The sequence below is a fragment of the Macrobrachium nipponense genome, chromosome 23 (genome assembly GCF_015104395.2).
Source record: "Macrobrachium nipponense isolate FS-2020 chromosome 23, ASM1510439v2, whole genome shotgun sequence".
Lineage (NCBI taxonomy): Eukaryota > Metazoa > Arthropoda > Malacostraca > Decapoda > Palaemonidae > Macrobrachium > Macrobrachium nipponense.
In genome coordinates this window covers 67,124,408-67,151,907 of record NC_061090.1, presented here as the reverse complement: position 1 = coordinate 67,151,907, position 27,500 = coordinate 67,124,408, and the positions used below count along the sequence as shown (strand labels likewise).

Genomic DNA, 27,500 nt, shown 5'->3' with positions numbered 1-27,500 from the left:
TGTTCCGATCTTAAGGTAACTTCTGCCTCTAACAAAGTTTTCACAAGTCTGCCTTTTGCTCCTAGCCTCGCACACTCTTCAAATGCGCGCTTAATCCTATCGGGCAATATAAAGCTAACCTTTTTTTTTCGTGTAATTCACAAAAGCCGTGAATAGCAATTATTTGATTGATAGATTCAAACCTAAATTTCTTTATGATAAAGGATTCATTTGTTTGTCATGAATTTGCTTCATTAATTTGTTTTTAATAAGGTTTAATCTATTCCTTTCTGAAAACATTTCAAACGAAATCCCCAATTCTCTCTTTGTTTTCGAAACCTTTTCCAATGTTTCTCCATGTTTGTTTGTTTTTTGTTTTGTACATATATGTTATATAGAATGATATCATTCAAGTGTTTTATTTAAACTAACTTTGTGTTAACTTTCAAAAGATTTATTTACATTATAAGTTAATTAATCAGTTAATGAATCAACTTATTTATTTACATATTATCCCTGAATATAGTATAAACGCGTCCATCTCGCACGTAGCCGTGCATTTGTTTTTATTTTTGTGTTTCATCTGAAGGGGGTGAGTATTATACGAGATATAGAATCTATTCTTACCTCTTATTTTGCTGCCATAACTTTGCTCTTAAAGTAAGCGCATGTAGGTGTTTTATTTTTATTTTTATTTTTTATTTATTTCATTTGTGGACTAGCGCTTCCAAGCTTTGCAAGTTGTCATAGTTAGACCCATCAGTTTCTTATATGAGTTTAGGCATTAATATATATATATATATATATATATATATATATATAAAAATGCCTAAACTCATATAAGAAACTGATGGGTCTAACTATGACAACTTGCAAAGCCTAGAAGCGCTAGTCCACAAATAAAATAAATAAAAAATGAATATATTTCCCTAGCTTTTAGTAAACTTTGAATATACCAGAAAATTCAAAGATAACTGGAAATTAGTTAAATAGTGAGATAGATATTACTTTAGAGGTAAAACATAGATAATGACTTGTGTAGATTGATAGATAGTGCTAGATACATTGCAGGGAATTAAAAGTCAAAGATATATATATAATATATATATATATATATATATATATATGTGTGTGTGTGTGTTGTGTGTGTGCGTATATATATGATGTTTTCTATCTGTTTATCTTCCTATCTATCTGCGCCAAATCAAAGAATAGATAGGTAAATATAAAGACAGAACAGGCATGTTTATTAAAATATACATGACCGTCTATCTATCTATCTATCTGTCTTTGTGGCAACATGCGTATGTTCATTTTATTTATTATTATTATTATTATTATTATTATTATTATTATGTTATTATGATTATTATTATTATTTATTTATTATTATTATTATTAAGAAGATGAGCCCTATTCATACGGGACATTCCCACAAGGAGGGACTTGAAATTCAAACTTCCAAAGAATATCATGGTGTTCATTCGAAATAAGTAAAAAAAGATAATGGAAAATACAGAACGTTATTAGAAAACCAGATAAGTGAACAAATTAATAAACAAATAAAAACTGAAGTCAAATATGGAAATACTTGATCCTTTCCTCCCTCTCCTAACAATTGATTCATAGTGCAATGCTTTGAGGTTTATCTCCCGTTACACCTTTCACACCTTTTCCCTGTCAGTTTCCATTTCAGCGCTAAATGACCTCACGTGTCCCAGCGCTTGGCCTTTGGCCTATATCTTATACTCTTTTCTGTCCCGTTAATTCAATGAAACGTCTTTAAGGAAGTCACCGAGACGCACCAAGGAAGAAAGTTCTGGTCTGGGAAATTTTTTTTTTCCTCAAAGCTCAGAGCTTGAAACTTACCGCAACTCGATCTCGTTCTTGAGAGACACCTTTGTGACTCCGCTTTGATTTGCGACCGCAGAAGCGGAGGAAATGGAAATGGGTGAGTGAGTGTGAAGGAAAAAAGAGGAGAGAATGGGAGGGGTAAATTAGAATGTGGGAAGAGAGAAAGAAAAAAAAAATCGGATATGATCGTGAGCGTTGATAAAGTGATAAAGGGGAAGGAGGAATGTTACCAATTAAATTTGGTGTTGATGATCATTCGCAGATATTGAGAGAGAGAGAGAGAATGAGAGAGAGAGAGAGGATGACCGAGAGAGATGAGAGAGAGCGAGAGAACCAGTTTAAAATTATGATACGTCATATCTGACCACCAGTACAATATATTGCAACTAAATTTTATTAGAGAGAGAGAGAGAGAGAGAGAGAGAGAGAGAGAGAGAGAGAGAGAAAACATTTGTTTATAAACGTCGCTGGCTTATGTATCCTAATTAAGGGGGTAAGACGGAGGTTTGAATTATAGCCACTAATACCCACTCAGGAATTGACAGTCAATATTCCCCCGGTTCAAGTGGCAGCGACGAGGAAACCTGGCTAATGGCGCAGGAGGCGATTGGGTTATTAACAATGCCTCAGACTCGATTTCAACTTTATAGATTTAAATTTCGAAATTTTATTTTAATCCTCATATGTCTCACAACGATGATAAACAGCAAGGAGATTTAATTCAGAATATAAACATCGGAGAAACAAATCCACAGTTATGTAAATGTACATATATTTAAATTTCAAACTTTAAAGATAGCTTTCGGGAATCTGTTCTGTTCCCCTTATCAATCCCTGTGCGTGCGTGATGCTTCATTATGCTTAAATTTTAATTCAAATTTCCGATTTTCATTTTTATCCTCGTATATATATATATATATATATATAATATATATATATATATATATATATATATATATATATTTCAAGGCTATGATGACGGAGAATCTGATCTAATTTAAAATGTGAAGTTGTGTGGTGCTTGATTATGCTTAGTGATATTAGGTTATGCTTCTATTTTAAGGACTAACAGAAGGTAATATGAAATAAAAAAAAAAAAAAAATCAATTAAGCGGATATCAATTAGAAAAAAAAACAAATGATTAAATGTATAAATAAAAAGATGAAAATGTCAAGTAACAGCAAAAACGACGGTTTTTAGTAGGAAATCTTGCTTAGTTAGACGTGGTAGAAGTGGAAAACACATTTAGTATTTTTTTTATTTTATTTTATTTTTTTTTACACGTGCGAAAGGAGAATCATATACATGACAATATATTCTTGTAACGTATTTGATTGAATTTCTCTCTCTCTCTCTCTCGGCTCTCTTCAATCCTCGCTCTTCTCTCTCTCTCTCTCGCTCTCTCTCTACTCAGTCGCCTCTCTCTCGAACCCTCTCCTCATCCGCCGCATCCCTCTCATCGTCATCTCTCTCGTCCTCTCATCGTCTCTCTCTCCGCTCGCCCTTCGCCATCTCTCTCTCTCTCTCTCTCTCTCTCTGTATATATATATATTATATAATATATATATATATATATAATATATATATATAATATATGGTATAAATAAAGGGGGTTTTGCCACGAAGGAAAAATTAAAAGCGAGATAGCCTATCTTGCTTCTCATTTTTCCTTCGTGGCAAAACCTTTAGTTTATACATAACATCACGTTTTATATACTTCGTGCTCAAGTTATTCATTATATATATATATTATATATATATATATATATATATATATATATATATAGTATGCATAGTGTGTGTGTAATGATAATTTAGACTGTTCATCTAGACAGAGAGAGAGAGAGAGAGAGAGATAAAGAGAGAGAGAGAGAGAGGAGGGGAAGGGAGGAGAAAAAAAAAAGACTTGGAAAAAGAGAAAACAGATTAAATCAGTGCTCGAGATATGAGTCATTGCAAAAGAGGAATCATCTTTTGCAATTGCCATCTTCTGGGTCTTCCGTTATCACTGGAAAACCTTCCGGAAGGGAACCGGAAGTGCAAACGAGAGAGAGAGAGAGAGAGAGAGAGAGAGAGAGAGAGAATATGTGGTGGTTGGTTTAGATGTATATCTTTCACCAAATGAAGTTTTAGTTTACACTGTTGTCACTGCTTTTCCAGCAGGGACCGCCCCCCCCCCCACCCCCCAGGCGAATTGTAACCGTGCTATAGTGTTCATGTATATACGACACTTGGTTATGGACCCATTGACACTGGCCAACCAACCACCGGAAGCGTAACTGGTAATCACTGCAGTAGGCTACAATGTTCATCTGTTAAGTTTTCTCTTTGGGATTTGGGGGATGGATAATTTGCATTTTGGCCCTTAGGAGGAAGGAGGTGGTAAGGGGGGGGGGGGGGAGAGAGAGAAACCGCCGCTGGTGATTGCCTGTTTATACAGGAATGGATAAGGGCTAAGGAAGGCAGACCGTCGCTTAACGTTTCACGAATGGATCTCGATGCATACATTGGTAGAATGTGCAAATGCGGGACTGGGGGAATCCGCCAGGGTTAGCCATCTATTAGGAACGAGACACGAAGAAGCATTTCAGATTTAAGTAGTAAATGCGTGACTCAGTGGAAATTCTTTCCTCACAATCCGAGCTCGGTAAACGATCAATACAGTCGGTTTCTCTCTCTCTCTCTCTCTCTCTCTCTCTCTCTCTCTCTCTCTCTTTCAGTTGCCCCCACTCCGCCTTTATTTATGATACCGTATTCATCCATTATGTATCTATTTTTCTCAAATCCCCAAATTCATAATCACCCTGCTTTCATTTCAGATGAACTGTGTTCTCCTCAACGTGTATATTTTACTCTCTCTCTCTCTCTCTCTCTCTCTCTCTCTCTCTCCTGAAACTTCATTTTATTCTTCAGACATTTCATAGGTAATCAGTGCCATTTCTCTCTCTCTCTCTCTCTCTCTCTCTCTCTCTCTCTCTCTCTCTCTCTCTCTCTCTCATGAACCTCCACCATTTTATCTCTGGCACTTTTCCTGGATTCCAATGCCATTTCCAGTCTGTATCTCTCGTAACCATCCTCCATAATATTTCTTCAACTAATATCTCGTCATTCCTTTGGATTCTGGAATATATTTATTTTTTATTTTTTTCTCTCCTTTTCTCTATTAAATTACATTTTGTACTAATATTCTGTCCTTTGGTTATTGTATAGATACTTCTATAGGTGTATATTTTCCTTTGGTCTCTTTAATAACATCACTAAAAGTTTACGAATGTATTAACTGTCAACATTAAAGTGAAGGTTAAATATAATTGAAGGAAATTGAGAGAAGGTCGATAAAATTCGATACTCAAGTTCGTCTTATAACTGGAAAAAAAAAATTCATTTCCCAGAATTTACATCCTGAGATGAAAAAAAAATATCCTCACAGAGTTTCAGGGAAAATTCCCAAGTTTTTTTTTTCTTTTTTCCAAATCAGATATTTTCCACAGTGAGGAATTTGATTCAATTTTCGTTCAAGGAAAATTTCGGTCGCTAATTAGGGTGGTTTCCTGGGTAGGTTTTCCTGTTCAGTTCTGATATGCTCTCTCTCTCTCTCTCTCTCTCTCTCTCTCTCTCTCTCTCTCTCTCTCTCTCTCTCTCTCTCTCTCTCTCTCTCTCTCTCTCTCTCTCTCGTTCAGTTTATGGTCTCTCTCTCTCTCTCTCTCTCTCTCTCTCTCTCTCTCTCTCTCTCATTTGTTCTTGCAGTCTGCCAGCGTTGATTTTAGCTGTAAAGTGTGTCCTCTTATCCGTTTCGTCTACCACTTTCCACACTTTGTAGTAACGATTAACCTATCGCTCGTGGCAGTGTAATATTTAATAGTTTCACAGAAATTTCGTTATCTCTTCAAAGTGAAACTACGCCCACAATTAAAGTGATTGAATATTAAGTAAACAATAAAAAACAATAATGCCAGTATTCTCTTAACTCATACTTAAAGAAACGGTAAAGCAACCACTACATTTCTATAAATATCTACTGAATGTTGCAGTATAATTCCGTAAGAACTGAGGAATTAAATTATATGGATATTGAAACTCATTAGGGAATGATTATATTTTGTTATTTTTGTTACTTTTGTTTTTGCTTTCTTACTTATCCATGCTGACTTCATTGAGCTGAGAATATCTAGTGTCATTTCACGACTGATGTATCGAGAATCTGAGTTTGCACTGGAGGAGGGAAACGGATCACATATCGGCAGACATTGAGGAGGAATGAGTGAGGGAAATTCAAGAGTCAACAGGTAGCAGTAGCTGACTTGTATACGGAAGCGAAGTGCTTTTACATTAACGGGTGGCTGTCTCTAAGGAAAAAAAAAAAGGCGTATTTCCGGGTATCTACCTGACGTGGTAAAAAGAATTTACCGGGAAGGTGACCTTTTCTTATTTCTCTGTATTTCAAAAACGGTGGAACTGGAAATTTTCGGTGAAGTTACTTGAGGGATCCTAGGGTCACGAAATCTAATCTGTGTTCATGAGACTGCCAATAGACAATTATCTACTCATACGGTCTATATGATGACCTATGCCTAATTTCGACTCATACGAATTCAAGACCGAAGAAACTTATTTCTTTTGTATAAAATCCAGTTTAGAGAACATGAGTTCATTCATACTGCAGCCATTTCAGTGACAGTGTCTTCAATCCGTTTGCTTATCGACCGTCTTGTATTTCAGGTAGGCTAGGTAAGTCCTTTTCATAATACTGAGAGAGAGAGAGAGAGAGAGAGAGAGAGAGAGAGAGAGACCCTCCTCTCTCTCTCTCTCTCTCTCTCTCTCTCTCTCTCTTCCTTCATCCCCGTTCCGTCTCTTCTGAATCGAGGCCTGGCTGTGGGGCCCAGTTGCTATGGATGTGGCATCTCTGGCCTGGGGGTCGAGACGTGGCAACGCTGCAAGTCTCCTTCCATGAATGAGACTGGCGTAACGTAGGCGTTTTAGGGGATAGGGAGGTGGGGATGGGGGGTTGGGGGTGCTGGGAGGGGAGAGGGCGAGAGCCTGGAGATTGAGAATGACGGGGGTTGAAATATTGGGGTTGATAGGAAGGAAAGAAGTAAGAATGACTGAAAATGGAGAAGGAGGGTCCTGAGAGAGAGAGAGAGAGAGAGAGAGAGAGAGAGAGAGCTCCTTTGATTTTATGGCGTTTCTTTGCATCTGTATTGCAGTTACGAATCGTAATAAATGCGACTGTCTTCATTCTCGAAAATCATGAAAGATTTCCTTTTACCCTAGCTGGCCGTAATATGACTTCATCCTCTCAGTCATTCCTAGTGTTACACCGACTAATATATATTATATATGATATATATATATATATATATATATTCATACATACATATATTTATACATACATATATATATAAATACATATATATATATAATATATATATAGTATAATATTATATAAATAAAGGTATACGCACGTCACGAAGGAAAAATAAACAACGGAGTTCCTGCAAGATCTTTCGACTCAAACGTCCTTTACTCAGCAGATAAAAACTGCTGACTAAAGGACGTTTGAGTCGAAAGATCTTGCAGGAACTCCGTTGTTTTTTTTTTTTTTTTATTTTTCCTTCGTGGCGTATACCTTTATTTATGGATTTATCACGTTCCATACTTTCGTGATTCAGTTATACATACATACATACATATATATATATATATATATATATATAGTATGTATGTATATATATACATACACACACACACACCACACACACATATATATATATATATATATATATATATATATATCGAGAGAGAGAGAGAGAGAGAGAGAGAGAGAGAGAGAGAGAGAGAGAGAGAGAGAGAGAGGACTTTTGTTAACAACAGGATAACTCTGTTGATGGTGTTTATGATGTAAGGAAATAAAGGCTATCACGAACGATTGCATCTCAGAACATCTGTGGAGTTACATTCCCTATAGTCTGGAAAACGCAGCCATTACGAATTTTGATAACAGATCAGTTTTGATCTTGGGTACTTGAATAAAAAAAACAAATTAGGAAACAAATATATTCAGCATAACATACAATTTGGAGCGTCATGTCTGGTCCCTCTTCAGTGTGGGGGTATTAATTGGAGTCCATTATATTATTGTTATTCATATTATTTTATCTCGATCATTCTAATAGAACGCTCTTCGGCATGGGTCCTGGAGCTACTTCGGTGTCTAGTGTCCCTATGATTATGGGTACAATTTCCACTGGCATATCCCATATCCTTATTACTATTTTCTGGGTTTGATACTTATTATTATTATTATTATCATTATTATTATTATTATTATTATTATTATTATTATTATTATTATTATTATTATTATTATTATTATTATTAATGAACAATCCCACCACATTGGCCACTGACATCCAGCTCCCAAAGGATATGGTATTCATTCCAAAGAAGTAACAGAAGTTAATGGGTAATACAGAAATAGGGGACCAGTTATTAGAAAAAACGGGTAAATTAACGAAATAATTAATAAGAGAAAATGAAAGTAAAATATTAAAATACAATTTGAACTATGGTTGTGTTTTAATGTTCCTACACTGAAGAGGGAGCATGAACCTGTAGATACGTGCGTTTCTGAATATATTTGTTCTCCAATTCTTTATATTTTTCATTACAGATGTTATCAACGCTTTGAACTTCGATTTCAGTCTTTCGTTAATGGCATAATATAAGTCTTCAGTGTCACGGCTAATGGGGCCTGGCTTCAGATTTATTGCCTACGTAATTGCGCACCTTTTGTCGTCAGGAAACGAATCTTTTTTTAAATAGCGCTACGTGGGAATGGGGTGAGAAGATAATAATGATATACTACAAGTCGTCATGACGAATAGAAAACAAACGTGGCTTAGCAAAGCTTTTGTCTTTTAGCCTCGTTATGGAAGCTTTTAACGTGACACAGTAAAAAAAAAAAAAAAAAAGATTCTTCTGAAGATCCTCATCAGTGTCAACCAACTGACCCACTTGACTACCTCAATTAGTGTTGAATTCCAACACATATGTCTAATTGCATTGTTGGCAACAATGCCTCACTTGAGGGACAAGGAAATATGTTTTTCTTGGTTAATCTTCATAATTAATAAAAAAAATATCAAGTGGTAGACATTATGGAAACGGTATAAAATAAAAGCCCCACCGACAGAAAAGGCTGCTCGCTCTTCTCGTTCGAATACTCTAATGCTCTAAACTGCATTATAATAGATTCACATCAACCGTGCATTTGATGTCTATGCCAATACCTTACGACGCTCCTGATTGGCTCTTGATAAGTCTCTCTCCAGAGTTCACATAGGCAGGATGTATGTTCCACTTCTCCTGAGGGGCGCCAAATGTCACAGGGCTGGAGACTCTGTCTCTCTCGAGAGTTAAACATAGGCAGGATGTATGCTTCACCTCTCCTGAGGGATACTCATGCATTTGATGTCCCTCAGGAGAAGTGGAACATGTATCCTATGTGAACTCTCGAGAGACTGAGAGTTTCCAGCCCTGTGATTGGCTTATCAACAGCCAATCAGGAGCGTCGTAAGGGACTGGCCTAGACATCAGATGCACGGTTGATGTGAATCTACACTAGTCAGGTCGGTCGTATCTGCTTAGCTGTTCCCCAGAGGGGCTTTGTGCTTTCTATATCTGCCAGAGTTTTGGTAAGTAATAATTCAAATTCTGGACAATTATTAAATGAATTATAGTGCGTCAAGTCAGTGAGGATTAAACTAGATTCACTAATTGGTTGATTGATTATGGGGCTGCTAAAACTGGCGTTACGCCGGATCAAAGTAAGAAAACGAATGTAAATAACACTTGAATTGTGGCAAGAGTCCGTGCATTCCGAAATGTATTCTGAAAAGTACGGTATCATATTAATTGCGAGCTGGAACCCGGCGCTGTTGTCTCCCTTACCCTCCCAATCGCCCACCTACGGACAAACAGGTTTGTAGGAAAAGGCTGGATATCTCCCCATACACTTCCCGTTCCCATACATACCCCGTCCCCGCCAGGGATGGACAAACCGGTTTGCAAGGGGTGAGTGTGTGGGTGGCTGTTTCATGTCACCCCTATAGTCAACCGCGGGAGGACAAACAGGATCCAGTGGCTTCCATTATTATAGATTCTTGAGGTTATAAGAACAACACTGATGCTTGATGGTTTAACGACGAAGCATTTGGACACTTACTCTAAAAATATAATTATGACGATGCCAGCTTGATCGAACTGATAGTTTTGCTCTCAGCTCACTTTTATTCCTGATGTAAATATTAAGCAAAAGTCCTTCGTTTCATTCAGAGCTGTCAGTGAATGAATCTCAGGAAATGTAGGAGAGAGAGAGAGAGAGAGAGAGAGAGAGAGAGAGAGAGAGAGAGAGGTGGTAATGAGAGAGATAGAGAGGAGGGTTGGGGATCGAGAGAGAGAGAGAGAGAGAGAGAGAGAGAGAGGTGGTAATAAGAGAGAGATAGAGAGGAGGGTTGGGATCGAGAGAGAGAGAGAGAGAGAGAGAGGTGGCAACGAGAGAGATAGAGAGGGGGGCTTGGGGATCGAGAGAGAGAGAGAGAGAGCGAGAGAGAGAGAGAGAGAGAGAGAGAGAGAGAATTTCCCCTCGTGTGTTTGTGAAGCACTTCGTTGCAAGGTTATACTCCGCACCGGCGCAGCTGCGGCAGTGCGCTGCTGCTGCTGGTTCTGCTGGTGCGAGCAGCTGTTTTAAAGGCAAGTTGCCAAAGGATTTCCTCTCATAATCGAGTCTTCTACGGTCTGGGTTACCGATAAACATTGGCAGTTCGGAATCTGACGCTATTTTCCATGGCGTTCGAAAACCCAGATTTGGTTTCGTAATTTTTTTTTCTTTTCTCGTTCTGTCATGGGAACCGTCGACATTTAGTATTGCGTTTCAATTGAGGTTTGTTTGAATGTCTCTCTCTCTCTATCTCTCTCTCTCTCCTCTCTCTATATATATATATGTATATATACATATATATATATATATATATATATATATATAATATAAATATATATGCGTGTGTGTGTGTGTGTATGTATGTGTTTATAGCCTACAGTGGAACATGAATTCACATCAGTGTTCAGTTGAGAGAAAGATGCCACAAGTCCCCAAATAAATAAAAAAAAATATCGCATCATAGAACCCTTTTGATATACTACGGGAATAGACATAGCAACATCATAGCTATTTATAGACTACAATGTGGAGAAATATTTGCTCATTCTCTCTTCTCTCTCTCTCTCTCTCTCTATTTCTTTCTTTCCTCTCTCTCTCTCGCTCTCTCTCTCTCTGTGTGACACACACACACACACACCCCACAGAGAGACAGAGAGAGAGAGAGAGGAGAGAGAGAGAGAGAGAGAGAGAGAGAGAGAGGATAGACTACAGTGTGGAGAAATATTTGCTCATTCTCTCTCTCTCTCTCTCTCTCTCTCTCTCTCTCTCTCTCTCTGTGACACACACACACCCACAGAGAGAGAGAGAGAGAGAGAGAGAGAGAGAGAGAGAGAGAGAGAGAGAGAGAGAGAGAGAGAGAGAGAGGATGAATTAGCCGATTTATACGACTGCAAATAAATTACCCAGCTGCTCAAAAATAACACCCATAAATATTGCGCTCCGATTCGTCAATAAGCAGTAAATGTGCCTGGCTGTCGAGCCAATCTGTTCCAGAGGTCCTTTATTCCTCACACCGTTGGACTGTGGAACGGTCTCCTTGATTCTCGGGCATTCCATTGAGGTGTGAAAGATGTGTATATCTGATGATAGAAGTTCACACTCTACGTGGTTCGGAAGTCACGTAAAGCCGTTGGTTGGTCCCGTTGCTGAATAACCACTGGTTCCGTGCAACGTAAAAAAACACCATACAAACAAACAAACAAACAAGTTCAAGCGAAGATGCAATGTATTACTACCCTAATACAATTCCATGTGTATTTTAATGATTTATTTACATTTTTATTTGTCTATTAATTTATTTGTTAATTTATCTATTTTTCTAGTATCTTATCTCCTATTTCTGTGTTTCCCATTACTTTGGGTTACTTCTTTTGTATGAACTCTATATTCTTTGGAAGCTTGAATTTCAAGTCAGTGGCCACTGTGGCCTTGTTGTATATGAAAAGGGTTCATCTTATGAATAATAATAATAATAAATAATAATAATAATAATAATAATAATAATAATAAAATAAAGGCGTGGAGGAGATGGTTAGGTCTTCAATAGACTTAAGTCAAGTTAAGCAACATTTGGGCTGGTCAGGGCGTTGGATGGGTGACCGCTCTCCTCGGCGAATGATCCTTGGGGAAAGGATCTTACCATAATTTCCTCAGTCTACTCAGCTGTAAATGAGTACCTATCCTGATGGGTAGGGTCCAGCTATGGGTTAAATAGCAAAACTCAGCAATGATGGAAAGAAATGAAGGAATAAACGACAACGACGTAAATGGAACCTCTGGCAACAGAGGAGCTTCGTCCGGCAACCAGGTATTCAACCCAATTGAAGGGAAGACGGTCAGGTACTTGGAGGTCGTCATCCAGCAACTGATCACCACAACGAAAGTAATCAACAGCCTGAGATTGGAGCTACAGAGGCAAAAAGAAGAAATGGACAAGAGGAAGAAAATAAGGAAATATGGAGATGACATCAGAAGCAACCCGACGGAGAGAGGATATAGAAGAAGATTGATCAACATCTGGAATGAGAGGAATAACACCCCCCAAACAGAGCAGAGGCTGGCAGATCAAGTAAGGAACATAAAGAAAAAAGAACTGGCTCTCCAACAGAAAGAGAAGAACTGGAAAGGGAAATGTCACACGACAACGAATTACACGAAGACGAACTGAGAGGACGATGCCACAGAAGACGACAGGGAGGATGAAGTATCAAACAACGACACACGAAGAAACACCGACGAAGTAACAGAGAGGACGGAATGGGTAGAAAAGATTGACAATGGATGGAGCCAGATACAGAGAGAACAAAGATCCCCACCATGAAAGCCTACAACACCAAGAAATTAAGGGAGAAAACAAGTGAGGTCAATGAAATAATGGGCCTAATACACACCACCAGTATCACAGAAACAAATAACTTGACATATGCAGGAGCAAGATTAGTAGCAGAACTGATGGGGATTCGAACACCAACACCACCGTCACAACAACCCAACAGAAACCAAAAACAGCAACCTCCTTGGAAAAGGCGCCTGGAAAAGCAAATCAAGGTGATGAGATCTGACTTGAGTAAACTGAAAGAGATGGCAGAAAAAAAAGGCTAAGAAGCAAGAAAACAAAGGAGGAACTCAACGAGAAATACAAAGTACAAGAGAGGGGACTAAACACACAATAGAAGATGTAAAACAGAGGCTTAAGGCCAAAGCACACAACAAACAGAACAAACTATTCGGAACCAACAGAACAAACTATTCGGAACCAACCAGAAAAGACTATACAGCCAACTAAGAGAGAGAGAGAGAGAGAGAGAGAGAGAGAGAAATTCCTGAAGCCGAACCAAGTAAGAGACTCTGGGAAAACATATGGAGCAATCCGGTATCACACAACAAACATGCAACATGGCTCCAGGAAGTCAAGGAAGAAGAAACAGGGAGAATAAAACAAAGATTCACAGAGATCACGACAGACACAGTCAGACACCAACTAAAAGAAAATGCCAAACTGGAAAACCCCAGGTCCCGATGAAGTCCATGGATACTGGCTCAAAAAAACTTCAAGGCCCTACACCCACGAATAGCAGAACAACTCCAGCATTGTATCTCAAATCACCAAGCACCCAAATGGATGACCACAGGAAGAACTCCTTAGTACAAAAAGACAAGAGTAAGGGAATATAGCCAGTAAAACTACAGGCCTATCACCTGCCTACCAATAATGTGGGGAAGTTACTAACAGGTATCATCAGTGAAAGGCTATAACTACTAGAGGAGACAAACCACCATCCCCTACCAACAGAAAGGCTGCAGAAGGAAGTGTAGGGGCACAAAAAAGACCAGCTCCTGATAGACAAAATGGTAATGAAGAACAAAGTAGGAGAAGGAAAACCAACCTAAGCATGGGCATGATAGACTATAAGAAAGCCTTCGACATGATACCACACACATGGCTAATAGAATGCCTGAAAAATATATGGGCAGAGGAAAATACCATCAGCTTCCTCAAAAATACAATGCGCAACTGGAATACAATACTTACAAGCTCTGGAATAAGACTAGCAGAGGTTAATATCAGGAGAGGGATCTTCCAGGGCGACTCACTGTCCCCACTACTCTTGTAGTAGCCATGATTCCCATGACAAAAGTACTACAGAAGATGGATGCCGGGTACCAACTCAAGAAAAAGAGGCAACAAAAATCAACCATCTGATGTTCATGGACGACTCAAGCGTATGGTAAGAGCATCAAGGAAATAGATACCCTAATCCAGACTGTAAGGATTGTATATGGGGACATCAGAATGGAGTTTGGAATAGAAAAATGCGCCTTAGTCAACATACAAAAAGGCAAAAGTAACGAGAACTGAAGGGATTAAAGCTACCAGATGGGAGCAACATCAAACACATAGATGAGACAGGATACAAATACTGGGAATAATGGAAGGAGGAGATATAAAACACCAAGAGATGAAGGATACGATCAGGAAAGAATATATGCAGAGACTCAAGGCGATACTCAAGTCAAAATCAATGGAGGAAAATATGATAAAAGCCATAAACACATGGGCAGTGCCAGTAATCAGATACAGCGCAGGAATAGTGGAATGGACGAAGGCAGAACTCCGCAGCATAGATCAGAAAACCAGGAAACAAATGACAATACACAAAGCACTACACCCAAGAGCAAATAACGGACAGACTCTTACATAACACGAAAGGAAGGAGGGAGGGAGGACTACTAAGTATAGAGGACTGCGTCAACATTGAAAACAGAGCACTGGGGCAATATCTGAAAACCAGTGAAGACGAGTGGCTAAAGAGTGCATGGGAAGAAGGACTAATAAAAGTAGACGAAGACCAGAAATATACAGAGACAGGAGAAAGACAGAGAGAACAGAGGACTGGCACAACAAACCAATGCACGGACAATACATGAGACAGACTAAAGAACTAGCCAGCGATGACAATTGGCAATGGCTACAGAGGGGAGAGCTAAAGAAGGAAACTGAAGGATGATAACAGCGGCACAAGATCAGGCCCTAAGAACCAGATATGTTCAAAGTACGATAGACGGAAATAACATCTCTCCCATATGTAGGAAGTGCAATACGAAAATGAAACCATAAACCACATAGCAAGTGAATGCCCGGCACTTGCACAGAACCAGTACAAAAAGAGGCATGATTCAGTGGCAAAAGCCCTCCACTGGAGCCTGTGCAAGAAACATCAGCTACCTTGCAGTAATAAGTGGTACGAGCACAACCTGAGGGAGTGATAGAAAACGATCAGGCAAAGATCCTCTGGGACTATGGTATCAGAACGGATAGGGTGATACGTGCAAATAGAACCAGACGTGACGTTGATTGACAAAATCAGAAGAAAGTATCACTCATTTGATGTCGCAATACCATGGGACACCAGAGTTGAAGAGAAAGAGAAAAAATGGATAAGTATCAAGATCTGAAAATAGAAATAAGAAGGATATGGGATATGCCAGGATGGATACAAAAAAAAAAAAAAGTACCCTAATCATAGGAGCACTAGGCACGATCCCAAGATCCCTGAAAAGGAATCTAGAAAAACTAGAGGCTGAAGTAGCTCCAGGTCTCATGCAGAAGTGTGTGATCCTAGAAACGGCACACATAGTAAGAAAAGTGATGGACTCCTAAGGAGGCAGGATGCAACCCGGAACCCCACACTATAAATACCACCCAGTCAAGAATTAATAAAAAAAAAAAAAAAAAAAAAAAAAAAAAAAAATAATAATAATAATAATAATAAATAATAATAATAATAATAATAATAAATAATAATAATTGTATTTTGGACTCTTTCATAAATTAAAAAGAATCTGTCTTTTCAATATACTTCTCCCATCTTTTCACTATCGTTTTGCTTAAAGATTTTCATGTGGGATTGATGTTTTCCCTAAAAAAAAAAAAACATCAAGAATCTACATGTTTTCACTTGTATTCTACACAAGTAATCAAAAATAGAAAACTGCATAGTTGCTAAGTGGGAAAGTTTGTGGAGCCGTTTTTTGAGTCCAAACATCGCAGCTCAACAATTTAGTTAAGTTCTCAGATTTTTATCTTTATTAATTTAATTTTTTTCTCATTAAAAAAGAAAAAAATTAAATTAATAAACAGATAAAAATCTAATAAAGTGCAAGAATAGCTTTATATATGTTTGCAACCTCCTGCGTGCCGCCACGAATCACTCTATCTAAATCTGAATGTTGAACTGATCAGTTACTCTCGTACAGGGATAGTTGCCATCAGTGCACCTCATGCGGTGCACTGTAGGCATTACTTAATAAAGTTCTTTGCAGCTTTCCTTCGACCCCTAGCTGCAACCCCTTTCATTCCTTTTGCTGTACCTCCGCTCATGTTCTCTTTCTTCCATTTTGCTCTCCACCCTCTCCTGACAACTGATTCACTTTGGTAACCTTTTTATTCCCAGTTTCCATTTCAGCGCTGAATGACCGCGTAGGTCCCAGTGGTTGGCCTTTTGCCTAAATTCTATGCTCGTCTTTTCTGATTAACTACAAACTAACAGTTTCGAAAATTCTTTCGGTAGATAATTAATATCTCCGTGCAGCAAAAATGCAGTCGACAAATATTTTATATCCTCTACATACAGCATAAATGATGTCTACAAATATTTAATATCATCTACGTGTAGAAAAGATGTGGTCGGCAAATATTTAATATCATCTACGTGCAGCAAAAATGCGGTCGACAAATAGTTAAAATATCGCCTACGTGCAGGAAAAATACGGTCGGCAAATATTTAATATCACCTATGTGCAGCAAAAATGCGGCTGACAAATATTTAATATCATCTATGTGCAGCAAAAATGCGGCTGACAAATATTTAATATCATCTACGTGCAGCAAAAATACGGTCGACAAATAGTTAAAATATCGCCTACTTACAGCATAGATACGGTCGACAAATATCTAATATCTACGTGTAGCAAAAATGCGGTCGACAAATATCTAATATCTACGTGCAACAAAGATGCAGTTGACAAATATTCAATATCATCTACGTGCAGCACAAATGCCGCCGACATTATCATCTACGTGCAGCAAAGATGCGTTCGACCAGTATTTAATATCTACGTGCAGCAAAAATGTGTTCGATAAACATCTATTAGATATTTGTCGACCGCAAATATTTAATATAATCTACGCGCAGCAAAGATGCGGCTGACAAATATTTAATATTATTTCGGTGCAGCAGTAACTGAGTTGAAGCTATTAACCAGAAACCTTTATATATAAAATCTTCAATAACCTTTGTGAGGCATTGGGAGTGACTCCATCTTTATAAGACCAGTATGGTATTCTGAGCTTAAGGATCGCTTGGGCGTAAATAATGGGATTGCTCAAGGAATCGTTCCCGGAAGTTTAGGGAGGAGAATCGGACACCCGTGTTTACAGAAAACGCTTCGCTCGAACTTTTATTTTATTTATTTATTTTTTTTTTTTATAAAATGAGAATATTTTTCCGTCTTCAGACTTCCCTGTAATTATTTATTTTATTCTATTTGACTTTATATTAACTCTTATTGAAGTTGTTTTAGAATATGCATTACATATTATATACGTTCTACGCTTTCTTTTATTTTGTAAAAATCTAATTTTTTTTATTCTATCTGACTTTATATTACATTTTAAACAAGTTGTTTTAGAATGTGCACTATGTAATAATGTTCTACGCTTTTTTTTATAAATACCTTTGACAATTTTCCTTTTTATTTGAAATATCTTTGACAATTTTCCTTTTTATTTGAAATATCTTTGACAATTTTCCTTTTTATTTGTTGAGAGTGGGGGGCGGGGTGGGTGGGGGGGCGCTTTTTCATAACCTTTGATTCCTTGGAAGCACAATCGATTATATGCTATTTGCATAGTAGACATAAGTTGATGCTTTTGCTATATTTTCATGCGTGGAAAATATACTAATTACCGGCTGGCTTCACCAATGCGCAGTATATTTTATTTTTTTCTCCCTGAGATATTGCACATTTCATTAACTAATCAAAACTGGAAGACGAAATTATATATATATATATATAATATATATATATATATATATACACACACATATATATATAATATATATGTATATGTATATGTATATGTAATATATATATATATATATATATGTATGTAATATATATATATATATATATATATATATATATATATATATATATATATATACATATATATATATATATATATATATATGTATATATATATATATATATAGTATATATATATATATATATATATATTATATATATATATATATATATATATATATATATATATTACATATATATATCATATATATATTTTATAGGTATGTATATATATATAGTATGTCTATGTATATATATATATATATATATATAATATATATATATATATATACACACATATTCGCTCAATGTAATCTTTGCGTTGGAATTAGACTTTTTAAAGAAATCTCTGTTTAGAATAGGGGGAAAAAAAAAGAAGAGTGGGAGGTCAACTACTTCTAGGAAGGGAAGAAAAGAAAGGCTGCAATTTCAACATAACTCAAAGGTTTTGGATAACAGGTTGGGACGACACAGAAAAGCCAGTTCGTTACGTGAAAGGAAAGGAACAGAGAACTATATACTGCTGAGAGAGAGAGAGAGAGAGAGAGAGAGAGAGAGAGAGAGAGAGAGAGAGAGAGAGAATGTATATTCCTATCTATCTGTGTTATCCACACGCACTCACACACACACACACATATATAAAAATTTATGTATCTATATATTTACGTATTTCAGAAGGATTTTATCCTTTCCTTTTCATTCTGGAAAGATTTTATGCTTCTCTTTTGATTGCAGAAAGATTCAATGGTTTCCTTATGATTTCAGTAAGGTTTAAATGCATTTCATTTGTTTTCAGAAGGATATAATGCTTTCCTTTTCATTTTGGAAAGGTTTTATGCTTTCCTCCTGATTGCAGAAAGATTCAATGCTTTCCTTTTGGTTTCAGAAGGATTTAAGGTTTTCATTTTCATTTGGGAAGGATTGTATGCTTTTATTTTGATTTCAGTAGGAGTCGATGCCTTTCTTTTGATGTCAGAAGGATTTACTGCTTTCCTATTAGATTTTGGAGGGATTTTTCCTTTTGATTTCAATAGGACTCGATGCTTTCCTTTTGCTTTCAGAGGGACTTAATGCTTTCCTTTTCATATCGGAAGACTTTTGTGCTGTCATTTTGATTTCGGAAGGATTTTATGCTTTCCTTTTCATTTTAGACGGATTTATCCTTTCCTTTTGATTTCAGAAGGATTTAATGCTTTGCTTTTTAATTTGGAAGGATTTTATGCTTTCCTCTCGATTTCAGAAGAATTTAGTGCTTTTCTTTTGATTTCAGGAAGGATTTGATGCTTTCCTTTTCATATTAGAGGAATTTTTGCTTTCCTTTTGATTTCAGAAGAATTCAATGCTCTCCTTGTGATTTTAGTAGGATTCAATGCTTTCCTTTTGGGTTCAAAGGGTTTAATACTTTCCTATTAGATTTTTGAATGCTTTAAACTTTTTATTTTACAATGATTTAACCTTTTGATTTCAGGTTCATTTATAATTTCAAAATGCTTATAACTTTTTGACTTCAGATTCAATTGATGTTTTCATTCCAGATTTCAGATTGGTTTAATGCCTTCCTTTTGATTTCAGAACTTCTGTATGTTCTCGGAGGATGAACTCAAGTTGCGCCAGTGGGAGAACAGACCTCGGAATGCCCTCGTGTCCCTGGCCACGCCCACCGATGTCTGCCCTGACCTCAATGCCAAGTACTCCTTGGAACTCGATGGTGAGTCTCTAATAAGGGTAGGGAGAGAGAGAGAGAGAGAGAGAGAGAGAGAGAGAGAGAGAGAGAGAGAGTGAGAGTATCTCAGAACGGAGAGCGCATAGTATTATATATATATATATATATATATATATATATATATATATATATATATATATATATATATATATTCTATATATATATAATTCATATCACATTACCGTGAATTCATATACATACATCGAGCTACAAATGTCCTTTAATATCTAATTCGCTCTACCTCGGAACTAATATATTTTCATATATGCTTACCGAAGGGGAATTTTTTTGCGATAAAAGCATTGCCGGCTCCCGGGCGCGAACCCATGAAACCATACAAATCCGGGACGTCAGTGAAGCTTACCAACCCACCCCACCACCGCAGTGGGGTAGGTAAAAGCTTCACTGACGTCCTGGATCTGTATGGTTTCATGGGTTCGCGCCCAGGAGCCGGCAATTCTATTATCGCAAAAAGATTCCCCTTCGGTTAAGCATATATGAAAATATATTAGTTCCGAGGTAGAGCGAATTAGATATCAAAGGACATTTGTAGCTCGATGTGTAATATATATCATATATATATATATATATATATATATATATATACATACACCACATACATACATACACCGTATCGTGCTTCTAAGAAATCAATAGAAGGATCCACAGTAATATCCTTGTTTATCTAGATAAAATATATTTATGGAAATATATACAAAGCTTAAAGCTTTCGTCCATTCTCCTGTGGTCTTGATCACTAAGCAAATGAGACATGGTATTGGTGAAGAATTCCAAATAAACATAAACAAACAGGAAAAAAAAATTGACAAGCTTAAAAAAATGCGAACAAGTCATTGGGTCGTATTCCTCTCCATAATTCGTTGTGATTTTCGAGGGACAAAGCGCCGGTCTTCTTCCTGAATGACATCTTGAGGGTCGTTAGCCAAAAAGGTAGTTTGTAGATCAGACTCTGGAACGGGGGAAGAGTGGTTATCTACTTATCAGATTGAAGGAGGCTGTACACATTTCTGAAGTTCTTAATTCTGGCCCTTTTGCAAATTTCTTCACTCAAAAGCAAATTGTTCTGTATTCCAGTATTCCTCTCAAAGGTGTCATTCCAAGTGATGAGAGCTCCTTCCACAATTCTCCTAGTGGTCCTATCCGCACTCTTATAAATAACTTTTCCTCCCTTGCAGTCGATGGGTTGATCACAACCCCAAGCATGCTTGGCAATGGCGCTGCAAACGTTGCCCAAACATATTGCAGCTTGCCGTTTGGGCAACGTTTACAGCGCCATTGCCAAGCATGCTTGGGGTTGTGATCAACCCATCGACTGCAAGGGAGGAAAAGTTATTTATAAGAGTGCAGATAGGACCACTAGGAGAATTGTGGAAGGAGCTCTCATCACTTGGAATGACACCTTTGAGAGGAATACTGGAAAACAGAACAATTTGCTTTTGAGTGAAGAAATTTGCAAAAGGGCCAGAATCAAGAACTTCAGAAATGTGTACAGCCTCCTTCAATCTGCTAAGTAGATAACCACCCTTCGCCCGTTCCAGAGTCTGATCTACCTTTGTCCCTCGAAGATCACAACGAATTATGGAGAGGAATACGACCCAATGACTTGTTCGCGTTTTTTTAACCTTGTCAATTTTTTTTTCTGTTTGTTTATGTTTATTTGGAATTCTTCACCAATACCATGTTTCATTTGCTTAGTGATCAAGTCCACAGGAGGATGGACGAAAGCTTTAAGCTTTGTATATATTTCCATAAATATATTTTATCTAGAAAAACAAGGATATTACTGTGGATCCTTCTTTTGATATATATATATATATATATATATATATATATATATATATATATATATGTGTGTGTGTGTGTGTGTGTGTGTGTGTGTGTGTGTGTGTGTGTGTAATATGAGGTGTGTTTGTGTGTGTGTATGCTGCTGAATGAGATCTATTACCCTTAAATATTAAAAAAATTGAGAAAAGTTACTTTTCAACTTGCTATGCAGCAAACCGCGTAGAACACGGAAACAGACCAGTAGTACCTAATGTTTTGATAGAAAATATGGCATATTTTTCCTTTTACCTCATGTTCTGTAATGCGTCAGACATTTGACAGTCAGATAGAGGTACTCATCATCTCTTCTTCACGTTTTTTGAATCCAAATGCATTATCGTAATAATGAGACGATTGAACCAAACAGAAACTACTTTCAGTTTTCGTCTGAAGATTGAAACAGAAACTCACAAAATTACTGTGTATAACGTGTTTACTTATGAATATTTACATTTAATTTTACTCAACACTCGAGTACTTTCAGGCCATATCTGTGGTCCTTTTGCAAGAGATGACCCAGGCTGACGACCTACACATCTCTTGGAAAAGGGCCACAGATAGGGCCTGAAAGTACTCGAGTGTTAAGTAAAATAAAATGTAAATATTAATGAGTAAACAGGTTATACACAGTAACTTTGTGGGTTTCTTTTTCAATGAGGTGATTATGAATGAGATGATTATTACTTATGAGTAACTGTAAGGTGGATGTTTCTCATATTTTCCTAATGGTCGTTCATTTCAGATCCAAGAATTGGAGAGAGGATCCTCACGACCGCCGTGGATCGTCTCTCGATTAAACCCACTGTGGCCCTGGATCGCGAGAAATACGGATCGGATATCCGGTTCACCGTCAAATGCGAAATAGAGGTAAGGCGAAATCACGAACTGCAAAAAATAAACGAGTGAAAAATGTGCCGAAGAAACAAGTTTTCTGTACAGCGTATAATCAAGACCACCAAAAATAGGTCTATCTATCGGCGGACTCGGCATAATGGTGTATGAGCCGTGACCTATGAAACTTTAACCACGGCCTGGTGGTGTCCTGGCCTATATACGTAGTTGCCAGACGTATGATTATGGCCAACTTTAACCTCAAATGAAATCAAAACTACTGAGGCTAGAGGGCTGCAGTTTGGTAAGTTTGATGATTGGAGGGTGGATGATCAACATATCAATTTGCAGCCCTCTAGCCTCAGTGGTTTTTAAGATCTGAGGGCGGGCGGAAAAAAGTGCGGACGGACAGACAAAGCCAGTTCATACTTTTCTTTGACTTAAAACTAAAAAATAGCCCAGTTAAAAATGTCACAAACTTTGTTATACTGCTACCTTAAATTATAACGAATCGATCATGACTGAATTGTTTTGATAAATACATTATACCTCCTTAAATTTCGTAGTTATGTATTTGCCAATTGCTCGTTAGAGGTATAATAAGTTTTTCAGTAATATGATGGAGGTATGATTTGTTTTGTCAAAACAAGTGAGGTACGATGGATTCGTTAAAATTTATGGGAGAGATATGGCATATATTGGGAAATTTTTAACAGGGATAGTTTTGTTCTTCAAATGTAGAAAAATTTTTGGTGCCATGAATCCACCCTATGTAGTGCACTGTAGGCATTACTTAAGGTTCCTTGCAGCGTGCCTTCGTCCCCTAGCTGCCACACCTTTCATTACTTTTACTGTACCTCCTTTCATATTCTCTTTCTTCCATCTTACTTTCCATCCTCTCCTAACAATTGATTAAAAGTGCAACTGCGAGGTTTTCCTTCTGTTACACCTTTCAAACCTTTTACTCTCAATTTCCGTTTCAGCGCTGAATGACCTCATAAACCCAGTGCTTGGTTTTGGCCTATGTACTATATTCAATTTAGTTCAATACATTTATCATGCATCGAATTTATTTGACATTTGTTTAAACAGATTTTTGACCCATTTGTTATCAGTAATTAATTGCCTGACTAATTTATCCATCTGGCGTGTCAAAACCATGGGTCAACGACACCGAAAGGTTCCCTGAGGCTGTCAAGGATAGTCCAGTCCCGGACTGGCAAGAAAAATAGTGAGAAACCACAAATCTTTCGAGTATATAAGAGTGACCTATTATTGTTCGTCGAGGTTTAAGACGGAAACCTTCCTGCCTACACATAACCTTGGTATATAGATGATTGACCTCTCTGGTGCACTGAATTATTATTATTATTATTTTTTTTTTGCTCTATCACAGTCCTCTAATTCAACTGGGTGGTATTTATAGTGTGGGGTTCCGGGTTGCATCCTGCCTCCTTAGGAGTCCATCACTTTTCTTACTATGTGCGCCGTTTTTAGGATCACACTTCTGCATGAGTCCTGGAGCTACTTCAGCCTCTAGTTTTTCCAGATTCCTTTTCAGGGATCTTGGGATCGTGCCTAGTGTTCATATGATTATGGATACAATTTCCACTGGCATATCCCATATCCTTCTTATTTCTATTTTCAGATCTTGATACTTATCAATTTTTTTCCCTTTCTTTCTCTTCAACTCTGGTGTCCTATGGTATTGCGACATCAATGAGTGATACTTTCTTCTTGATTTTGTCAATCAACGTCACGTCTGGTCTATTTGCACGTATCACCCTATCTGTTCTGATACCATAGTCCCAGAGGATCTTTGCCTGAACGTTTTCTATCACTCCTTCAGGTTGGTTTTCGTACCACTTATTACAGCAAGGTAGCTGGTGTTTCTTGCACAGGCTCCAGTGGAGGGCTTTTGACACTGAATCATGCCACTTTTTGTACTGGTTCTGTGCAAGTGCCGGACATTCGCTTGCTATGTGGTTTATGGTTTCATTTTTCGTATTGCACTTCCTACATATGGAAGAGATGTTATTTCCATCTGTCGTTCTTTGGACATATCTGGTTCTTAGGGCTTGATCTTGTGCCGCTGTTATCATTCCTTCAGTTTCCTTCTTGAGCTCTCCCTTCAGTGTCTCTGTATATTTCTGGGTTTTCGTCTACTTTTGTCAGTCTTTCTTCCCATGCACTCTTGAGCCACTCGTCTTCACTGGTCTTCATGTATTGCCCCAGTGCTCTGTTCTCGATGTTGACGCAGTCCTATATGCTTAGTAGTCCTCTCCCTCCTTCCTTTCGTGTTATGTATAGTCTGTCCGTATTTGCTCTTGGGTGTAGTGCTTTGTGTATTGTCATATGTTTCCTCGTTTTCTGGTCTATGCAGCGAAGTTCTGCCTTCGTCCATTCCACTATTCCTGCGCTGTATCTGATTACTGGCACTGCCCATGTGTCTATGGCTTTTATCATATTTCTGGCGTTGAGTTTTGACTTGAGTATCGCCTTTAGTCTCTGCATATATTCTTTCCTGATCTTGTCCTTCATCTCTTGATGTTTTATATCCCCTCCTTCCATTATTCCCAGGTATTTGTATCCCGACTCGTCTATGTGTTTGATGTTGTTCTCATCTGGTAGCTTTATCCTTTCAGTCCTTGTTACTTTGCCATTTTGTATGTTGACTAAGGCACATTTTTCAATTCCAAACTCCATCCTGATGTCCCCTGATACAATCCTTACAGTCTGGAGTAGGGTATCTATTTCCTTGATGCTCTTACCATACAGCTTGATGTCGTCCATGAACATCAGATGGTTAATTCTGTTGCCTCTTTTCTTGAGTTGGTACCCAGCATCCATCTTCTGCAGTACTTTTGTCATGGGAATCATGGCTACTACGAAGAGTAGTGGGGACAGTGAGTCACCCTGGAAGATCCCTCTCATGATATTAACCTCCTGTTTAGTCTTATTCCAGAGCTTGTAAGTATTGTATTCCAGTTGCGCATTGTATTTTTGAGGAAGCTGATGGTGTTTTCCTCTGCCCCATATATTTTCAGGCATTCTATTAGCCATTAGTGTGGTACCATGTCGAAGGCTTTCTTATAGTCTATCCATGCCATGCTTAGGTTGGTTTTCCTTCTCTTACTGTTCTTCATTACCATTTTGTCTATCAGGAGCTGGTCTTTTGTGCCCCTACACTTCCTTCTGCAGCCTTTCTGTTGGTGGGGGATGGTGGTTAGAGTCTAGGTAGTTGATGATACCTGTTAGTAACTTCCACATTATTGATAGGCAGGTGATAGGCCTGTAGTTACTGGCTATATTTCCCTTACTCTTGTCTTTTTGTACTAAGGATGTTCTTCCTGTGGTCATCCATTTGGGCGCATGGTGATTTGTGATACAATGCTGCAGTTCTGCTATTCTTGGGTGTAGGGCCTTGAAGTTTTTGAGCCAGTATCCATGGACTTCATCGGGACCTGGCTTTTTCCAGTTGGTCAATTTCTTTAGTTGATGTCTGACTGTGTCTATCGTGATGTCAGTGAATCTTTGTTTTATTATTATTATTTTTTTTTTTTTTACTCTATCGCAGTCCTCCAATTTGACTGGATGGTATTTATAGTGTGGGATTCCAGGTTGCATCCTGCTTCCTTAGGAGTCCATCACTTTTCTTACTATGTGCACCGTTTCTAGGATCACACTCTTCTGCATGAGTCCTGGAGCTACTTCAGCCTCTAGTTCTTCCAGATTCCATTTCAGGGATCTTGGGATCGTGCCTAGTGTTCCTATGATTATGGGTACAATTTCCACTGGCATATCCCATATCCTTCTTATTTCTATTTTCAGATCTTGATACTTATCCATTTTTTCCCTTTCTTTCTCTTCAACTCTGGTGTCCCATGGTATTGCGACATGTGATACTTTTTTCTTGATTTTGTCAATCAACGTCACGTTTGGTCTATTTAACGTATCACCCTATCTGTTCTGATACCATGGTCCCAGAGGATCTTTGCCTGATCGTTTTCTATCACTCCTTCAGGTTGGTGTTCGTACCACTTATTACTGCAAGGTAGCTGGTGTTTCTTGCACAGGCCCCAGTGGAGGGCTTTTGCCACTGAATCATGCCACTTTTTGTACTGGTTCTGTGCAAGTGCCGGACATTCGCTTGCTATGTGGTTTATGGTTTCATTTTTCGTATTGCACTTCCTACATATGGAAGAGATGTTATTTCCATCTATCGTTCTTTGGACATATCTGGTTCTTAGGGCTTGATCTTGTGCCGCTGTTATCATTCCTTCAGTTTCCTTCTTGAGCTCTCCCTTCAGTGTCTCTGTATATTTCTGGGTTTTCGTCTACTTTTGTCAGTCTTTCTTCCCATGCACTCTTGAGCCACTCGTCTTCACTGGTCTTCATGTATTGCCCCAGTGCTCTGTTCTCGATGTTGACGCAGTCCTCTATGCTTAGTAGTCCCTTTCCTCCTTCCTTTCGTGTTATGTATAGTCTGTCCGTATTTGCTCTTGGGTGTAGTGCTTTGTGTATTGTCATATGTTTCCTCGTTTTCTGGTCTATGCTGCGAAGTTCTGCCTTCGTCCATTCCACTATTCCTGCACTGTATCTGATTACTGGCACTGCCCATGTGTTTATTATTATTATTATTATTATTATTATTATTATTATTATTATTATTATTATTATTATTATTATTATTATTATTCTGTTGAATAAAATGGCAGAATTCAGCGAATTAATCTTGAATATTATCTTTTCTATTAAAGATAATGTATAAGTTAATTCGCTGAATTCTGCCATTTTATTCAACAGAATTTGTTTAAAAGAGTTAGGGTATTCTATATTTTATTATTATTATTATATTATTATTATTATTATTATTATTATTATTATTATTATTATTATTA

At 37.7% G+C, this 27,500-nt stretch overlaps 1 protein-coding gene across 1 annotated transcript in view; it reads left to right on the top strand.

The window, feature by feature from the left end:
* The window catches only part of LOC135198089 (uncharacterized), a 399,798-nt gene that overhangs the window by 299,738 nt on the left and 72,560 nt on the right, over window positions 1–27,500 (top strand). The window contains exons 5-6 of the mRNA XM_064225521.1: window positions 19,773–19,908; window positions 22,511–22,635. Of these exons, the coding sequence (XP_064081591.1) occupies window positions 19,773–19,908; window positions 22,511–22,635 (261 nt within the window). The remainder of the gene's footprint in view (window positions 1–19,772; window positions 19,909–22,510; window positions 22,636–27,500) is intronic.